The sequence below is a fragment of the Pezoporus wallicus genome, unplaced genomic scaffold, assembly GCF_028554395.1.
Source record: "Pezoporus wallicus isolate ANWC-B61680 ecotype Strahan unplaced genomic scaffold, APGP_CSIRO_Pwel_v1 contig_3486, whole genome shotgun sequence".
NCBI lineage: Eukaryota > Metazoa > Chordata > Aves > Psittaciformes > Psittacidae > Pezoporus > Pezoporus wallicus.
In genome coordinates this window covers 4537592-4558191 of record NW_026642292.1, presented here as the reverse complement: position 1 = coordinate 4558191, position 20600 = coordinate 4537592, and the positions used below count along the sequence as shown (strand labels likewise).

The window sequence follows — 20600 nt, the reverse complement described above, 5'->3', positions numbered from 1 at the left end:
GAATGTGCATGGTCTTCTAGGTTTATCACCTGCTCTTCCTTCTCATAGCTCCATTAAGGCCCAGGTTTTGCTGGCCTTTAGGAGCCATACCCTTCTTGTTCTTCTTGGAGAGCTGGAATGATCATTATTTTTTGGATCCTAGTTTCTCAATTACATCAAATTTCTATTGTTGTATGAGAATAAATTATATTGGATGGCTCTGAAATACTCAAGGTAGTAATGTATGAGAAACATTTCTTTAATGCTCAACTTAAAAACAGGTGCTACTGAGTTCTCTGGAGGGCAGTCTAGAAAATTCGTTTTGATCTTACTGTGTCTTTTAGTCAGCATTGATCCCTATCAGGGTATTTCATTCCATTCACGAGTCTCCTGTCTCATAGAGAAACATCGTTAAAAGAAGCAACAAAGATCAGAAGTTATACCCTTCTATTCCTTTAATAAATGTGTTTAGCTAAAAAGGATAAATGAATAGCAGTCCCTGCTATTAGAAGTGGTACAGACTCTTCATAGATTCTGGTATATCACCTCCGCACAGCATCAGGTTTGCTGATGAAAACTTTTTGTCCTCTCAGGTTTTGAAGCAAACGCTCTGTGTAAACAATGTTGTAATCAGGCAAGGTGTTTAAATCCAAACATATTTGAATTTTTTCTCGTGATCTTTATGAGGGAAGAAAATGAAGTCCTGAATTACCTTCTGTGTTATTCCTTGTTGCTCTGCTGAGTGATTACATTGTGTTTTGCATTTAGGTTGGTAAATCAATTCGCTCTGGCGTGGTGGTAGTTCATGCTGTTAGAGGAGAGCTATGGTGCTAGTAGATGGTTTTGTTTGCCATTCTGATGTTTTGATTTATTGGATATTTCTCAGCCTTGTCTGGTGCATGATTGAAAGCTTTTCAGTAAATGAGGGGAGTAGCTGATCTTGTGTTATGCCCTGAGTGTGTTAAATACAAGAAATCAAGCTCCCTGAATGCAGTGTTTTAAAAATTTGCATTTTCAGTGTATACATAGTATTATGTAGCATATATGCTTTCTTTTTAAATGTTTAAATGAATTCTGGCTGAGAATTGTTGACAAAAGGACACTTAGTTAACAAAAAAAATCAGTATTGTGTATTGCTGTGGAAATCAGGCAAGCTTCACTTTGGAGAATTTACTTTCTCAGGTACGTGTAAAATGGGTTTCAGTCTATCCTCAGTTGTCTGTAACAAAACTGGAGTTCTTGTGGCATGCCATTGTTACGAGTTGATGCTGTTTCTTGACTCCTAAGAACCAATTTTTTTGTGTGTGTGTATTTTTGATATACAACAGAACCAGATCTTTTTCTAACATTTTCCTTTCCAGGCTAAATGATACTTCTGGAGCATGCAAATAGAAGGTGTGTGACAGAACTGATCATATTGTTTACTGGTTTTAACAATTTTGAAAATTATTTTAGCAAACAACACCCACAGGGTTCACACTGCTTGTTCTGTGGTGCATGTAGAATTAGAGATGAACAGAGAACACACATGAAGTTATGCTTTATTCTGATGAGAGCAGACTGAAAATGCATGAATCTTCAAGTTTGGGGCAAAATTTCTGTTACGAAAACATACTGTAGCTGGCTGTTTGATCAGAACAGGCCGAAGGGCTTGCATTCTGTTGTTGTTTTCCTGGCTTACTGAAGTTCAGAACTTGTTTCCATTTCTGTAGCACAGAAACATCATGCTGTTTCTTTCAGTTGGTTTGAATGTTTAGCAGGTTAGTCTTCATCTGCTTGATGGGGAGTGCCTCTCAAAGAAAATAACTGATGCCAAAACTACAACCTGTAACAGATTCTACATACTGTAGACCTTCAGTGAATGAAGAAATGGAGCAAAAAGGAAAAATTCATCATTGCCGCTGACAAGACTGAGAATAGCTAGGTAACCCTGTGTTTGGTTTGTGGTCAGGTTGGTGATTAGTAGTTTTGCTTGTCTGGAAAATCCTTTGCTACAGAATCCAGTAAGTTTTGATTCTGATTTAGTTCTTACTCATCATCTGTTCAGTGATATTGACAGTAGAGTATTTCACAGCGCTGAACAGAATGAATACACACATTTCATTGAAGGCTAAACAGGAAAATATGCATCCAGCATTCTCAGGTAATGATCAGTTTGTCACTATGCGTGCAGTTGTGCTAACTCTTTATGAGAGATTGAATTGGAAAAGTACAGTTGTAAGATTACTCTGAATCTAATATCGTAACCCGTCCCAAGAAAGGCCACATCTAATCCAGTTGAATTTTTAAAAATTATGAAGAATCGTGGTTCACAAATCACACTATAAAGTATGCTTTCTGCGGAAGAATACTGTCACCAGTGTGGTTTTAAATGAGAGAGAACATGACCTTACCAGCCAAAATCAGTTTTTCTCAGTTTGAGAGTTCAACATCATTGGAACACTCTGAGAATCCTTTTCAAAGGAATGAAGTAATTCAGCCTGTGTGGCAGCTTGTTGCCACCTATACAAATTTTTTTGTTGCCAGAAGAAAAATTATTCTTTGACCATTTATTTAATGCAGCTTTTGTGATGAATCTTTTCATGCCCTTTGAACGCAACTTCCTTTAGCAGATTGTGGCCTTTAGTTCTTAATATTGCTGCCACAAAATTTTGGAAGGCCACATAGTACTGGCCATACCTCAGGACTTGAAGAAAATGTTGATCTGGGTTGGAGGCAAATTGTGCTTTTTGCTGTGAAGGTCCTAATTTCTCTGTCAGCATACAGCTAGCTAACTGTGAGCTGACTGAACTGAAACCCAGGAACAAACTCCCTTGGAGTATTGTTAACTCCAGGTACATGGGCTGGAAGGGGGAAACAGTACTGAAAGTTTTCATTGCCTGTGGTACATTCACATGGTCTGAATCCTCAGGAAGCCTGATGCATACATGGTTCCTTTTTATTATGCCTCTCATAGTAGAAATTAGAGGAGAAAGAACAGAAATTTCCTAGAGTTTAAAATATGAATGGTACAATTCTCTATTTTGAGTCTCTATGGCAATCATCTTTATTCTCATAAAACTTGAATCAAAGTTGGGGTTTGTTTTTTTTTTTCCCCTCTTCTGCTCATTTGTTACTACAGATGTGAGTCAGAATCCTCCAACCAACTAAAGGAATGCAGACTACCTCTTCTGATTTCTGCTCAAGGTTACTCTCTTCACAGTGAAGCTGGTTTTTTTTCTTACCTGTGGAGTGTCCCAGTAATTGCAATGTCTTTTTCTACCACTTCCAGATTTGCATGGTATTGGATCTGCAGCCTGGAGCCTTAACTCTTCCTCATGCATGTAGGTTGGAAAATTGGTAATGACCATAGTTCATTCAAGTAGATTTTCACTTTGTAGCTGATTAATACTGTTTGGAAGCAGAATGTGCTCTTTTATTCATGGTTTTGTGTAAACCAGGTAAGCACAAGTACTGTTACCAAAAGAGTACAGCAAGTTAACTGGAAATGAATAGACAAGAGTGTTTTGAAGTTGCTTATGTTTTCCATTCTGTGTTAGGTTTCTAGTCAGGAGACTCTGGTCTCTTTTGAATTGTAGGATTTAAGGTTTGAATATGCAAAACCTTAAAGCTGCCTAAGTGGAAATAACACAGGTTGGGTTTTTCTTTTCCTAATATTTTTCTGACTTGTGGAACTCTTGGAATCTCTTTGGGAGGGAGGCCTTTCCCTAGGGCTTATGCTCTGGCATGTCAGTCATTCAAATATTTCTCCATACTGCTTCCCTTGTATGTGTGTTCAAAGAAAAAGTTTGTTTCCTTAACTAGTCAAGATACAGATGCATGATTGGGTGTTCAGCTTTATGCAAGAAATCCCTGATGCTTTTTGTTTGGATGGCATGTGAACTGTCTGCTGTGGCCAGTATATTGATATATGAATTTGCTGTGTTTGAACAGTTAGTACTGTCAGGGGAATACTTGAAGACTGCAAGGTTATTATCACTTCACCAGTTCCTGTCATGTTGCTGTCTTTGGAGAGAAATTACAATTGCAGTGCTCCTTGCAAAAACCATTTTTGTCTGCAAGTCAAAAGTACAGTTGAGCAAGCAGATTTAGAAAGCAGTTCATCTTGAAAATGTCTGTTAAGGGTGATTTAAAAGTACATTTTATTTCTCTGGGATCAGCACAGAAAGGGAACAGAGCGGCAGTTCTTCACTGCTTCAGTGTGTAAATGGCCTTAAAACATAAAAAAACAATGTTTGTTGTGACAGGTAGGTAATACAGACAGTGACTTCAATTTGGCACAACACTTTATGTGAACACCAAGGTATCTTAAGCAACATTTAAAGTTATCTTTTTAGTCTGTTTGGTAAGTCTGATGCAGGTAGTAAAACTTCCCTTTGATCACTCTTGCTGATCCAGGTACTGGCCTTTCAACATGTAGCTTCTGTTTTTGGAGAATACTGTATTATTGTTTGAATCACAGAAAACACAGCTTTACCAGCAGACACCTACACTGTTTCAACTTATTCATCTGTGGGTGCTCAGAACTCTTGTGTAAACAATGAGTATTCACTGCTATTCTTTGAGGCTTTGATTTTCCATTTCCTTTGAGCTGAAGTTGCCAAATTCCTTTCTTTGAAGAAGGTGTGGACAGATTAACTTGTCCAATAGCAGATCTCATTGTGTTCTTCAATTAGAGTGGCACAGAAATCAAGATTTTTCAGGTAATGACAACCATATAGCACTAAAGTTTTGATTTCACTTCGGATCGTACTGGAGAAAAAAGCTTGAAATTGTTTCCACTGTAATTAATTTTTATTATTTTTTCTTTTATGTTGCCTGGTACAGTTTTAAACCATTAACTTCTACTTTGTGAAAGAAAGTGTGCCCACTTTTCTGTGGAAAAATTTTCCATGGATCAGCATTGCATTACTGTGTAGTGTATCACTTGCGGCCCACAGTCAAGGTTTTGTGCCCCATTGAACTTACATGCTGCATAAATACCAATCCAGATCTTCTGCCTTAAGGAGGGGCATCAAAATTAAACGGTCTTTTTATATCCTGCTAAAAAGCTTGACAACTGCTGACGTCTAATGGAAAATGGGATTTAAGGTGATAGTAGCTGCTTTTGGATTGTAGAGTCTTTAAATATATTATAGCAAGAAATAATTCTTCTGAAACCTTCCATGGTTTCTTATTGAATGTCTTGCCTTTTCCTCTTGGAATGAAGAAACATAATACCCAAACCAAAGCACTAAAGATACTTCTGATAGAATAACCCACTAACTTCACTCTGGCTAAGAAATCTCAGAACTTCAGCTTGATCAGAGATGCTCTCACAAAGAAACGTACTTCAAGCTCTAATGGGAATGGTTTGAACAGGTTTGCGCAATGTATGATATGATTACTGCACATTTTGCGGTAGATACTTCATAGTTAAGGAGGAATGTGAATACCATTTTCAAGGTGTTTACAATCTACATATTCCTTTGTTAGGAATATAATGATTGGTATCTCCTTTCCCTTCTCCCAGAAGGCAGAAAGAATCTGCTGTAATGCTGAAGAGATGGCCCTAACATAAACTTGGGTATAAACTTCCTCATTTGTACTTAGAAGTCTGTCTGTTATAGCCCCATTGCAGTACGTACGTTCCAGATGTTGCTTGAGAAGAATATTCAAATACCCTTTAGGCAATTTGTCTACAAATCTGTTGTGGAGAGACACTAACATGGTGAGTATGCTGCATTGCTAGTAGTAAGCTAACAGTGCACAACTGTACCAGCTACTTGACGATGAACTTGGTGCAGCATAAAAATCTGACTAAAAAGCTATATTTACCTCAGTAAAACCAGAAGTGACTGTGTGGCTTTGGGTCAGTTTGAGGAACTGATAAAACCCATGACCTTCACTGATAAGTATTTCTCCATCTCCTCCTTTTTTGTCACTTGCGTCCAGTACTGGTTTGTAGGAGATTGTCTCAATCCTGTGGTTTTACATCCTTCTCTTGTTCCTAAGTTAGACTTACAATGTGCTGCTATGTTGAAGAAAAGGACTGTCTAAAAGTTGACTGGCACATTTTATGTTTTGCTGAACGCCAAAGTGCTGACTGTATCATGTTGTCACTTTGCACTCTGCTTTGAGAGTTTCTTGGATTCTGTACTTAAATCATAGTCTTGAATTTCAGTTGAAAAGCCATGGCTCTCAAGAGAATTCTCAAGAGCTGTTCTCCACCACGTTCTCTGATGCAGCAGCATCTGGTGCAGTCAGAGTTTTGGAGACAAGTTCCTCGACAGTGTCTGTTACAGCTGAGCAATCTCATAGATATTGTCTTTCTCAAGGAGTATTGCAAAATTTCTCTCCACTCAGACATTTCTTCTCTTTGTCTGACCTTTTTGGTGCTAAGTTCTGTAAATAGGAAATATGGAAGCTGTGTTCTTGTTCATGGACAGTTTTTTACCATGCCTAGGGAAACAGGACTTCAAAAAGACACATTACTTACAAATCTGCATAGCTGACGTCCTGGGTTGGTGGTGAGGTCACTACATTTTTTGCAGGAGTGTTATTGGTGTATGTTCTTTATCTGGGTGTTTTTATTCACACAGGGATTGATTTCAAGTGTCATTGCCTTGGAACATACTCTTTCTGCAGCAGTTTGATATCAGTTGAGACTTCAGTATATTGGTTCTTCCAGATTAGGAGATTTACCTTTCTAAGATAAAGACATATAGCTTCTCTCGTAGCACACATTGATTTTCTTTTTTCAGGAATATTGTGGCATTTCCTTTTAGCTTGATTTATCCTTGGCTACATGCATCAAGATGAGGGAACTGGCATCAAGAGTGGAAGCTACTTGTTAGCCTTGATATACAGGAGAGACAAATAATGTGCTCCTCTCTCTCCTTGTGATAATTAACCTAAATGGGCATCTTTTTTTTCTGCATTTTCTAGCGCAGATCACAAATAAATGTGTAATGCACCTCATATATATGTTATATAAAACTTAAATAAATGTGCAATGCTGAAATCAATTTCCTTTACATTGAGTTCTCCAGCTGGATTAGTCCAGCCCAGCAGGGATTTAAGACCTGTATGTGGCCTCCAGAGCCTTCTGCACTGCGATTTTTCAGGTTACAGTCTTTGCTGTGATTGTTTCTTTTCCTCTATGTTTGTGTCAAGTTATATAGACCTGGTGAGTACAGAGTTCAGGACAGCAGAATGCACAGATCAAGTCTGTGTGTTGTAGAGACATTAACCTTCTGCAATATGTAGGTTGCTTTTATTTTTCAGTATTACTCGTCTTGTTGTTCCCTACCTTTGATACACGAGCTGTGGAGAAGGAAAACCTCTGAGATGAATGGCGCTGAAATGGCACTGAGTTTAAATTCATTAATGTTAGTAAAAGATTTTACAAATACACATCCAGTCAGCATCTTCCCTGGCAAACAGGATATAAATTGGCAGCAGAATCAAGACTGGACAGTGTTCTAGGAAATTTTGGAAACTCTAAAAAGGTAGAAATGCATGTGAAAAAGTAAGAATTGGAATTCAGCTTTCACTGTCCGGTTATTCTAATTTTTTTTCTGACTTTCTAACTGTGATAAGACAAAGGTTTTGAAAACAGGACAATATTTAAAATGCTGCTTTTGGTGATCTTGGGGAAAAGATGTTCAGTAGCAATTAGGTACCATTTTTTGACTTACACTGTTACCAACTGGGGTTTTGTTGTTCAGCTGGGGTGTTTTCTTTGTGATGTCATTGTCACAGGGTTTGGTTTATTTTAAGAGCTGTTTTGCTTTTGGAAGCAGCAGCCTACCTCCAGCAGCATCTCTGACATATTGCCCTTGAACCTTATACACACAGGGATTCCGTCCTGCACCCGGGATGCGTCTGAGCCAAGCTCTGGACGGTTAATGTGAAGCAGATAAGCCCTGTTACCAGAGAGGGAATGGCACAAAGATGCATGTCTTCAGTGAAGTTTCTCAGAAATCACCTTACGACTTCTCGTAGACTAATTAACTTGATTTTTATCTAGTGGTTTGCCCTCATGAGTCAGTCCTCTTCCATTTTGCAGGTGGGCTAGAGGGATACTACACTTAATTTGGGATGGTGGACGAATCGCATGTCATTTTTAACTGCCTATGGTACGGATTCATATGCTGGGTCATGGTCAATGTCCAAAGCAGTGCTATGGTCATATGTATGCTGTGTGCTAAGTCTTAAGAGTGCAGAAATGAGTTCTTACGGCAGGGAGTTCTGTTTAAATGGCTTATGAAGAAAATACACATTGGAAAGGAATCTGTGTAAAACCTTCATCCCTATTAATCTTAGTGCTCCTTTATTTGTACCAGGATTTAGGGCTGTTGTATGTAGATCTTTCACATGTAGGCCCTGATTATGTATTTTTCTTTGGTAACACCATGCCTTATCATTACTCCATTACTTCTATGGGTTTCTGTTTTACACCTGCATGCTATCAGTTATATCTACAGTACTTCGCATTTGTCTAGCTTCTCTGCCCTCGTCTTCCCCCAGCTCTCTTGTTATATGTTTGAGAATCCTTTCTCAACTTTAGCTTCCAGTGTGCATTGTTGTATTCTGGGCCTGGGGCTTTTAACTCTATGGTTTATACCCAGTGGAAAAGCCACTGAATGCTTGCAAACACATGGCCATTCAATATTATACTGAATAAAGACAATAAAACTAGCACCAGAAGGCTTTCAGGAGAAGCATTGTGAGACAGTGAACTGAGTTTTGCAAACTGCTGAGCTAGCAAGATCCTCGGATCACTGGAGCATCCCGCAGGGACTATGCAAGGGCCCGTAAACTTTTCTGAAGGGACTTTCGGGACATTACATGCTGCTTTTGGGCGATGCCAGTGCTGTGCTCCTGGGGAACACCTGCACGCTTCCCAGCATCGTTTGCAAAGAGAGGAGCTGCTCTGCAAAGGATTGCTGCTGCAATTGCACTAATTCCCAGAGAACAACTTCCGCAGAAAGAACAGCTGGATGGCTCTGAGGCTGATGGTTGGCTGTGGCTGACATAACAGGCCATACAGTAGTACTGAGAGGTGAGATCTTTGAGTGGTAACTGCCAGTCCACTGGCTAACTGAGGCCTTAATATTTATTGTTTGTTAAGAAACAGATCTTGGGAATTGAAGTTAGGGTATTCCCACATAAATGTTGTCCTGTGGTTTATGATGCAGTCAAAAGCTAAACTTGCTTTTGCATAACCAGTAAATCTGGGGGTAAATGGTGGTGTTCTGGTCGTCTGAGTAAATCAATACTGTGAGGAAATGGTGGGCTTCAGTATGAGTGTGTTGATGCAGGCAGACCGTAGGCTGTTGGCCTAAAGGGTGGCTACTGGTCTTCCTGAGTGAGTAAAGGAAAGAATTTACTATCTTTTTGTATGCAGTGCAGTTGTATGGAAACCAGCTTGCAACAACTCGAGAGAAAGGACTTGAGTCTTGTGTCAGCTGCTCAAGAGTTCACACAGCAGCAATTTGTTTGGCACCAAACATGCTTTGTGCCATTGCAGTCTTCCCTGCAGTAGCTGCTCAAAAACCACTGGTCCAAAAATAATTACTTCTAAAAAATTAAATACAGTCATCTTTATGAGTAAGCTGAAGGGTTGCAAGGATTTTGTTTCCTGCCTTGGCTTTGCTTGGCGCGTTACAGCCTTGGGAAGCCATAATCATGTGTCATGGATACGGAGACCTTCACTGACTAGGCTGTTACAGGGACGGTGTTTCCAAGTTCCAGGTGCTGCCAGTTCCTGCAAAGATTGCTCAGGTCTTTGGGGTAGCATTGCTCATTAAAAATCTGGTCAGAAACAAAGATGAGAATGCTTTGAAGCTCAGGGATGAGAAATAGCTGCAGAATAAATGGTCTGTTTGACATCACAGCATGACGAAATGAAACATAGTGAAGAGCTGTACCTAAGCTCCAACAGCAGCGGGGGCTCTGGGCGCTGCACAGGGGCTTGTGCTCTGCACAGAAGTCACTTGAAGAGTGCATTGCCGAGTAAGAAGCCCCCGCTGTTCTGTGCTCACTTGGAAATGTCATGCTATGGGCATGGCCCTCCACAAAAGAAACTAAGAAGTCTCTGGCTTGCCAGCTGTCAGAGCTGGGAAGATACAGCTTTCTGCTGCTTGGCACAGTGCTCACAGCTGCAGCCCAGAGCATTTCTAAGCATAGGTAGATGATACTCTGCTTTGTAATGATTGCTCCAGAGAGGAGAGCACTGTGGCTCTTACAAATACTGTTTCTAAACATTGTCTTTTTGTAGCTAGCTGCTCTTCCTAAGATGTGTTATTTGAAAACAGCCTTTGTAATTGTTTTTATTTGACGCAGGTTGCGCAGCCAATCATGGACACTCAGTAGATGCAGGGATAGGTAGGACTGGCCTAACTTTTCCCTTGAGCATGGATTCATGGTGTTTTCAAAAGTCAACCTTATTTCTACTGTTTCTTAGTCTCCGGCCTGGAAATTAGAAATGGAAAATAATTACTTAAGCTGATGGACATTCTGTGCTTGCTCTCTGAGAACCAAATGAGGATGGGTTTTATGTAGAGATGTATCGATATGTATATATACATACATGTTGTCAGGTATTTCACTTAGAGTTTTTAAAATAATACAAAGTATTTTTTTACAATTTCTGTTTTTTGTGTAAAGTTACGGATGACACATACGTGCTTTGGGAAATCCAGTAAAATATTTTCCTTGAACTTTCAGGTTTCTTTCCTCTATCTTGTGTCTTCTGTACTCCCAGCTTTTCACTTCACCACTTGCTTTTAGCTGCATATTTTCCATGATTGCCATAAGACAAAAAGATTGGTTCTGCTGGGTACAAGCTGGTGCTTTTAAGAGCAACCCTTGTTGATCCAGTAGAACAACAGGGGAGAAAACAATAAAAGCCTGAGCAATAAACACCAGCAGGGAACCTGCCATGTGCCTCACGCCAATTGGACTTAATGCTGTATCATTAAGAGTTGCCTAGTAGGTAATGGGAAATAGCCACAAAAAATGTCTATAGTGCCCATTTTATTGGAATAGCAAAACCAAGAATGGTGCTTGACCCTAATGCACAAAATACAAATTACCCTAAGAGCTTTTAACCAAAAGCTTAGTGATAAAAAAAAAATAATTACTAGTTTTGGAAAGCGTATTTATGATCTGTGTAGTGCAGAGGCTGATGACAGGTGTGATTGCTTACTGTAACAATGCTGAAAGTCGTCTCAAAAGGAGAAAATACAAAATATCTCAAATGTTAGGTCTTTAGAATGTTTGTATGTTACCAATAAAAGAGTTGTTCATGACAAGGGACTTAATGACATGGGCCTTCACCTGCTGCTCAGCAGCCTGGGCAGTTAGCTGAGAAGGAATTAGTGTATAAATATGGACCGTATCCTCACGTGTGTTAAGGGTTGACCTAAATCTGCCTGCCCTTGAGGTTGACAGCGCAGCTCTCACTGGCATTACTTGAACAGCCATTCTCAAATGTTCCAGATCAAACCCCTTTCAAAAACAGATTTACTTGTTTGATATTTGCCTGTGCACAGACACATGTGCTTGTTTCCTGGCAGCCTGCCTCTCCCATCTCCCACCAAAGCTGCCTCCCCTCCAAGATGAACATCATTGTCCCCACCCAAGCTGCTGGGTTTGGGTGGTGGAGGCGAGTCTGCACTCACTTTCCAGCAGAGGCTGACTATCATCTGCCTCCTTTGTGCACCCTTGCTTAGAGTAACTATGTCCCTCAAAAGCCCCTGGGATACACAATGGTCTCCCTGTCATGGTGCCCACTTGTGCTTACCCTGTGTGGTCATAGCTCCCAGTGAGACATCTCCCTTCTGTCAGCAACAAAGCTGATGAAGGGCCTGGAGCACAAGTCTTCTGAGGCTGAGGGAACTGGGGTTGTTCAGTCTGGAGAAGAGGAGGCTCAGGGGGGACCTTGCCTTACTGCTCTCTGCAAGTACCTGAAACAGGATGGAGCCAGGAGGTGGCTGATCTCCCAAATAACAAGCGATAGGACAAGAGGTAACAGCCTCAAGCTGCGCCAGGGGAGGTTTAGACTGGATGTTGGGAAAAATCTCTTCACTGAGAGGGTGATCATGCATTGGAACAGGCTGCTTGGGGAAGGGGTGGAACCACTGTCCCTGAGAGTGTCCAGAATCCATGCAGACAAGGCCCTCAGTGACATGGTTTAGTGGTGGCTTTGGCAGTCCTAGGGTAATTGCCAGGCTTGATCTTAAATGTCTTTCCCAACCTAGTTGATTCCATGATTCTCCACCCTGCTCGTCTCTGCACCCAACCTTTAGTGGTTGCACCTGAGCTGCCGCGAGCAGGCTGGTCAGCTGGGGCACCCCAGAAGGGGAGAGTGCAGCCCTGTCTGTGGGGCTCTTTGCCACTGTCTCATCAAAACAGCTTTTTATTGCTGAAGTCAAGGGAAGAACAGCTCAACCAGCTGCAGCTTTGAAGCTGGCAGAGCCCCGCTCCCCAGTTTCCATCCCCTGCGCCATCCATCATGCTTATATGAAATTTCGTGGTATGCAAGAAGAAAAAGCTTTTGCTCTGAGCTAGACCTACCAGTCTGTCCTGGGGGCCCGCACGGAGCTTTATCCTTGAGGCTAACCTGCAGTCTCCCTGTGCATCGCTTCAGCTTCCCCTGGAGTGGCGCTGTGTCTGAAGATCTGTGTGGTCAGAGGAAGGGCATCTTCCAGGCTGGCTGAAAAGCAGTGCTGGATCTGTGCCACAGGAGCTGTAGTAGTTGTCTGCTGTAACCTGTGTAATTAGTCCTTCCAGCGCATATAATGGGTCAGCAAATGTTACTGAACACGGGCTCACCAGAGGGTGCTTAGCTGGAGAGAGCTGCCCTGATGCCAAATACACGTCCAAGATGGGTGTGTATTTGAGGGAAGATGACTTTTAAAAACACCTTGAGCTGGGATCTTCTAGGGCTGGTTCAGTCACTGCAAACAGATCCGAGTCAAGCAGGAGCAAAGAGAAACCAGAGCGTAAAGTGTTCCTGCCCACGGCAGGGGGGTTGGAACTAGATGATCTTAAGGTCCTTTCCAACCCTAACTATTCTATGATTCTATGTTTTATTGCTTGTCAGAGTTTCTCCCCGAGCTATTTTGGCAAAGGGGATGAACACTCACTAGTAACTTCAAGGTCTAATTAGCTGTACACGAGTCATAAGGGCTCTTTTGGGAAGTAATAACACAGGTGAGCTCGTAAGGGCTCTCGGAGCCTCGCCAGCTTAGTTGGCGTGGTTGCATCTCCCTGTTCAGGACAGCAGCGGCCTGCAGGCAGCGCTGTTCAGTGCTTTGTTGCGGTTCAGCAGCAAAGCGTGCACTGGTTGCATTTCTGTGGATGGGGTATGACTGCGGTTGGAAATGTAAAAGGATAGCCCCGAGGAATCGTTCCCGGAGGAGACAGTTACGGGTGGGATTTTTGCATGCACTACAGAAACGCGAATAGAGGGAAGGAAAGGATGTATGCTTTTAAAGAGGAAGCTGAGTCAGCAGTAGGTGAGTGCCTACCCCCATTGTTTCCTCGGGTCGTTAGTGGGAAATGGTAAAGCAAGAGCCCACCCAGGCCAGAGGGTCACTGCGTGGGCAGTGGCTCTCCCTTCTCCCCCAGCCCCCCGCCGGCAGACACACTTTGTCAGTGGAAATCTCCCTGTGACAGGCACCCATTAGTCTTTGTTTGAAAACCAGCTGCTGCATCTTGGGCACTGCTAGAATGTAAATGAAATTACAACCATACCCTGCACAGCACAATGAGCGAAACCCTCATTTCTTAAGAACTCACACCCTATTTCCATTACGCTTCAGGCTCTAGAGTGACTCCAGCATTCCCCCCATCCCAGCCTTCTCTGTACCAGTGCTCCTATGACCTAGATGGACGGAAGGCCATTTGAATGCCCCCTTCCTTCTCTTCCAGGCTGCTGCTTTCCAAGGCCCTCATGGGAGTGTCGGGCTGTGATTCAGCTCACCCTGCTATGATGGGGGTCACATGCAGCAGGGATATATCCTATGGGCAGGGACACCCTCCACTGGACCAGGTTGCTCAAGGCCTCATACAGCCTGGCCTGACAGTGCCAGTCATGACAAAAAAAAGCCAGAGTAAAACAGAGCTCTGCAGTTCCTGTTTCCTTGTAGTTTTGTGGCAAACACTAGAGTGAAAATATTGCTCCAAATACCGGGTACAGTCCAGTTCAACATCACTATTGATCAGGTTGTGGAGTCGCTCTCCTTGGAGATACTCAGAAGCCATCTGGACATGGTCCTGGGCGAGCGGCTCTTGATGGCCCTGCTTGAGCAGGGAGTTGGACTAGCTGACCTCCAAAGGTCCCTTCCAACCTCAGTCACCCTGTCACTCTGATGTGGGACATTGCTTTGCCCTCAGCCCCTCACCTGCCACTTTACTGACACCCACGAACCTGTATGTTAGCAGAAACATATAAGAAGCAAGAAACTGCCTCCCGGGTTTTGTTCCAGCAGGATGTCTTCACTAAACCTGTATCTGTGTCCTCTAATTGTTTACCTATGACCAAAAGAATTTACTAACCCCTTCTCTGTGCCAGGCCACCATTTCCTTTTCCAGCAGCATCAGTTTTGCCTAACCAATGCATTACTTAAGCTCTGAGGTAGTTCTTGCCTTCAGGAACAGCTCCATCCTGTCCTTCATGATGCCACCAGCAGCACTGCTCAGACGCTGTACCTTTGAGTCTTTCACCTGTAGGCTTTGGGATGTACCTTCATGAGCCTCCAACCCCTCCTTCCTGATCCCCCCAACAAGGATCAGACTGACCCTGAGGCACTGGCATTAGGTTTAAACCAGACCATCGGTTAGAGGGAGCTGCTCAGCTCCACAGGGATGTGGCAGAAGGCATAAGCCCTTTAGCTGCAGTGTGATTCTTTTCACAGTGAAAGGTAAGAAATTCCCAGCGTAATGCTTCAGAGCAGAAGTTTTCAGAGGTCCGTATAGATACAAAGGAGTAACTCTTTATTTTAAAATGGATCCAGTAAATTTGGTTTTAGGGTTGTAAAATATACAAACCTCAAGAAATGAACACAGGCATCACTGCCCTCCCAGAGCCCTCCTACCATGCCTCTCCGGGTACCTCCCTCCTCTTCACAGACTTTCCCCCTCACCACCACTTCTCCCATGACAAGAGAACCCTCAACACACAATGTTCTGTTATGCTCCATCCAGTTCAAAACGGGTCACCAAGTCCTGGTCACAGGGAAAAGAAATCTCCTTAGGTTTATACCCCTACCACAGTGGGGCTGCAGACCTCAGGGCTCAGCTCCTCACCAACTTATGTTAAAACCCACAGGGACTGAGAGGTCCCAGATGATGTGCTCCTCTTTCACCAAGGGCAGGTTGCAGGGCCGAGATGTTTGGGGCAATTTTGCCAGCAGAAGCATGGTGTAAGAGGAGGCAGGTGGAGTTTAACATGATGCTCTCCTCTCAGGTGATGGGCTGATGGGAGCTGGTTGTGCACCCTGCTCTTCTCCAGCATCACAGATAGTACTGATGGTGAGTGGTCCCTCCTGGGCTGCTTCCACCAGCACACACTCACCTGCTTGGTTGCAGAATGCAGCTGCCTGGGGGGCTCTTGCCAAACAGCACAAGGGAGGCAGGGGGAGTGTTGTTCATGCTGGCTACAAAAAAAAACATCACTGTTTTTACATCTCCCAGACAGGGTCAGCTATCCCCACGAGGTGCTTGAAATGCTGGAATTCACCAGCTGTTTTCTTTGGACACCGGTGTGCTATATCTGGACAGAAACTGAAGCATGCTGTTGGACTGAGCACATCCACTGGCCTGCTGTGCCAAGAAAACTTTGCCCAGTATAAAACCTGCCTGCTTCATAAACAGGCTGTTTGCCCTGACCTGTGGCCCTCTGGAGAAGAGAAGGAAGGCAGCTGGCCTAGGGGCAGGGGCAGAGCTACAGGAGAGTAATTTCCCAGGCTCTAACCCGATGGCTTCATCTCTGTCCCTCCCCTCCGAGGTCTCTGGCAAGACCTTACCAGTTTTGAGCACAGGAATAAAACACACAGCATAAAATCCCAACACCCGAGGCAAGCGACACTGCTCACCGAGGGAGCTGTCTGTCAGGCCAGAGAGAAAACACTCAGAATAACAGAGCACCCATGAAGTACTTAGCACATGATGGCTGCACACAGGCCCCAGGGCTGCCGTGTGTCACAGAGACTCAGCTGCAGAGCAGTTCCTGGGAGCATCTGACAGCCTTGAACCCTTCCGGGATGTTGCTGTCCAGCTTGGAAATGATTTTGTAAATGGGTTTCTTCCAGGAGGGGTCGGCATCCTTGCCCGCCTTGACGGCACTGAAGAACTCCTGCAGCGTCAGGCTGGCCACCTCCAGGAACCGGCCTGGCACCTGCAGCGAGACGGGCATCACCCACGGCACCACCGGGTCCCTCTTGGCCAGCAAGCCCCACCGCCCTGCCACGCCTTACCCCAGCTCCCATCCTCACCTCAAAGTCGTTCCCCTTGTTATAGTGCATGTTGAGGGTGCGGAAAAGCTCTGAGTCCCGGGAGACCTGGAGGGTGCCAGCATCCACAACACCTTCCAGCAGCGCCTGCCGGGCAGACTTCTCCACCTGGATGTAATAAAACTCACGGAAGTTGCTGAACCACTTGATGAGCTGGGAGGTGATGCAGCGGCTGAACTGCCAGGGGAAGAGCCAGAGGACAGGTATTTATCCAGCTTGGAGCCTCCTGACCCATGAGCCCCCATAAGTCCAGTCACATACCAGTGGCCTGGCCCCAAACCCAGCCCTGCCCCAGGGGAGGGTGACATGGGGGTCTCCACAGTGCCACTCCCCACTGAGTTCCACATCCATTTTACCTGCACATCGAGGAAGTAGGTCTTCAGCAGACTGGAGCTGGGGTAGCGGGTGAAGAAAAACATCAGCTTGGCCTTCTTCAGGTGGCCAGGGGTCAGCGCCTCCTGCATCTGCCTTGGGGTCAAGGAAAGCCTGCATGCAGCAGCCCGACCGGCTCAGCATGTCCCTGAGGACACACGTGCCTTGGATAATCTCTCCCCAAGGCCTGGCAGCAGGATGAAAGGGGTTCATCCCTGGATGGGCAGCCACTGTTTTTTCCTTTCGGCCTCCCGGGGGAAGCTGCCACTCCCAGCAGCTCTTCCCAGGCTGGTGGGAGAAGATCTTTCCATGAGACTCTTGGCGTAAAATTACGAGACCACCAGGATGGCCCAAGAGCAGGTTTGGGAGCACCTGACTCAGCTATGCTACAGCATCCAACCAGCCCTGAGGAGCTGTGATGCCCCTTCATGGCTCAGGATCCCTTTCCTGCCCACCCTGTTTTAGCCCCCAGTATGGAGCAGCAGGGACACTGGCCCTAGGGAGTCTAGCCGGGTTTGTGCTGAGCTCTGGGTGTGGAGGACAAGGGGAGCATGCCCAAGCCCAGGGACCTCTCCAGCTGCCCCCAAAGGATATATGTGTGGAGATGAAGGGTGCCCTGTCCACCGCAGCCTGCAGCTCTCTACGGCCATCCCTGCCAGCCGGCAGCAGTGCCAGGCCCTCCATGCCAGCAGGGCTCAGGGGCTGCTGCCGTCTCATGACCGATGACCTCAGTTTGACAGTTCCCCAGTGCAGGTTGAGGGGCTCCAGAGGACCCCTTTCCAGAGAAGAGGGGCTCACATGAGAGCCACTTCTCCAGAGGCCATGCTGGCCATAGCCCAGCAGCTGGCTCAGCAGCTGGCTGTCCTGGATGGGGGCAGCCAAGCCCAGTGGATAGCTCATGCTGGGAGCCCGAGGGTTTTTTCTCACCCCTTTTGAACTGAAGGAGCCAGTGTGTGAGCCCAGGCTCTTCGCTGGAGCTCCTGATGGGGCCTCAGCCTCGGGTGAACCCAGCGCGCCTGGTATGTTTCTGGGAGATGGTTTAGCAAGTGGCTTCCTGCATCTCGCAGCAGCAAAATGCTCTCTCCTGGCATCTGACCCTGGCACTGGGAGTCTGTGGTGCTGCTGCAGTAAGTGGCTGGCTGCCTTTGGCCAGGCAGTCTGCAGAACAGAGTCCACTACCCGGGACATCGTCTCAGCCAGTTCATTCTTCAGTGCCTGTGATAGAGCCCTTGCTGCAGAGGGCAGCCCACCTGTGTCATCTCTGTCCTCATCCTTCTCTGGCCCCTGCGCCTCCAGGATGCTCCTCCAAAGAGGCGCTTTGCATGGGTCACTGGTGGCGGTGGCACTGTCCTTGTCCAGTCTGTCTCCAGGATTTCCAGGCAATGGATGCGCTTTCTTGGAACCTTCCTGGGTTTGGGCAGTGTCCGCAGAGTCACAGACCTGGGAGAACTTCTCCTGAAGCCTTCTCAGCTGCTGCTCCAAGAAGCAGAGCTGCTCCTTCAGCTGCTGGCAGCCCTCAGCATGGGGGCTGCCCCCCGAGGAGGCCACTCGATTGGCTGCCCCTGCACCCTGCTGGGACACCCTTGGCTTCCTCTTGCTCTCCCAGGGCAGCTCACTACCACTCTCCCTCTCCTGCTGAAAAGCTGCCTCGAGGCTAGTGCCAAATGCCTGAGGGGTTGGTGGGAGGCTCATGCCTTGGATGATGCTCTCCACCCTGGCCCGCTTGGCTTGTAGGTGCTGGTCAGAGATCTGGTCCCATAGGTGCTGGTCAGAGAGCTGGTCCCTGTCGCTGGCACAGGGCATGGGAGCTGGGGCACAGGTCCTGGGGAAAGCCAGGGTTTGTGCTCCTTCTCCAGGAGATGCGCCACACTCGTATTCCTGAGGCAGGGTCACTGCCTGAGAGGAGGGGAAAAGGATGGTGGGATCCAGGCTCCTGCCAAGTATCGGGTGGCTGAGAAGCTGAGATATCAGGGGTGTGCTGAGGGAAGGCAAGAGAGAGTCACTCTGGAAGCAGGGCTCCAACTTCAGCTGCTGGCTGTGCCCTGAAGTAGCACAGTCTCTCTCCTGCTCAGGGCCAGTCCTGCCATCCATTGTCTCTTCTTCCTGCCAGGACACCAGAGCTGATCCTCGGCTAGTTGAGGATCATTTCCAGTGACAGACAGGCAGTTTCCCCAGGTGTCTGATGTTTCAGCCTGCTAGCACCATGGAGCTGGAGAAAGAGCAAGAAACATCAGTGGGCAGGACCTTACACCACAGCTGTTTAGACACATGGCCAGAGTTTTTTCCTCCCAGATTTCCAGGGCATCCCTGATCCCCTGCAAAGCCTATTTCACCAGGGAACAACCCAGGCACTGCAAAACCCACGAGCAGGCTGTTGGGTGACACATGACAGCAGCAACAGCTTGGACACTGTCACAGCTCCCACCTACCAGCCAGGCAATCCTGGTGCCTGGAGTACGCTTCACATGGTTTGTGCCCTGGATGTACCCAGCAGTGCAGACTGCCCACGCTGCCAGCTGCATTCGCACTGCAGGCACCTGTGGGAGCTCCCCTGTGGGCTGTGGACTCAGGTACAAGGGTGGTGAGCACCCAACGGAGCCCTCTGCCACGCACACCTGGACAAAGGTGGCTTTGGGTGCTCCTTGTGCTGCGCAGCAGTAACAGCCCTGGCGAGGCATTCATGGCACACAGCAGCTGGGCCAAGGCATGGCTGCTGCCTGCTTCTGCCGGCACCAAGCACCTGCCACCAGGGCCCCAAGGGCACAGTGATGGGCTATGGGTCCAGGGCAGCACAAACAGGCTAGTGGAAAGGGGCACAGCGAGGATAAAAATGGGATGTGATCTGCTGCAAGCGAGACACACCGGGATGTTCAGGCTAATACAGCACAGGGCTCCTAGGCACTGGGCAAAACAAATACAAATAAATAACAATAAACCTGAATAAAAGGGATGGGGATTACCAAAGAAGAGAAAAACTACTGAGCCAGCATCCCTGAGCTTAAAATTGTCATGCTGACCCCAGGCAGGGATCCACCCCCTCCGCTCGTTAGATCACTCAAACAGCTTTGCACAAGAAGGCACAAAAGCTCATACCCTGAGCAATTACAGAATAACCGTCCCTGTGGGATGCTTCTTACTCATTCACATTAATTAGCAGGAGCTTTGCATCCCTGAAGTAGGACAGTTTGTGTCTTTCCCAGACACCTTTAAAGTGTCTGAGATTCTTTTGCTATACCCAGAAAAATCTGAACATTTTCAACACCATCAGTCTCCTGTCCCCGTGATTTTCTGCTCCATGGCAGGCCCCTGAGGGAAATGAGCAGTGTAGGAAATGAGTTCTTCTCACTGTTTTTTAGCAGGTCACCGTTCTTTGAACAGCCTACTGTTCCAGGCAGGCATCTGGGAGAGCTTCACCTTTTGCAGAGCTCTAGTCTTGACAAACCAAGTGTTTTCTGGGTTGTCTTACACCACTTGTTGCTCTCCCATGCTGTCTCCCCGCTCCCAACCATTAGGGTTTTATTTTCCTAACAGGCCACCATAGTTTACCCCTGGCCAGGGTTAGGTTGGTGTGCCAGGAGCTCTCAGCATCACCCCTGCTCTTGTGTAACAAGCTGCACCATCGCCTGTGGCTGCCTCTGCCTGCCAGCCGCTTCCAACAAAGACACACAGCAAACGCAATGCAGTCAGAGATTTCATCCACCCTTAAGCCTTTCCGCATGGCATTGGCAGGAGGCAGCCGATCCT

At 46.1% G+C, this 20600-nt stretch overlaps 1 protein-coding gene across 1 annotated transcript; it reads right to left on the bottom strand.

The window, feature by feature from the left end:
• Nucleotides 1-15984: 15984 nt before the first annotated feature.
• Nucleotides 15985-18995, bottom strand: PROX2 (prospero homeobox 2; the record flags this gene model as incomplete). The annotated part of the gene is made up of 4 exons (XM_057428628.1): nucleotides 15985-16369; nucleotides 16467-16661; nucleotides 16841-16945; nucleotides 17448-18995. Coding segments are annotated over 4 exons (2034 nt in total), but the record flags the coding sequence as incomplete, so codon positions are not given.
• Nucleotides 18996-20600: the final 1605 nt, after the last annotated feature.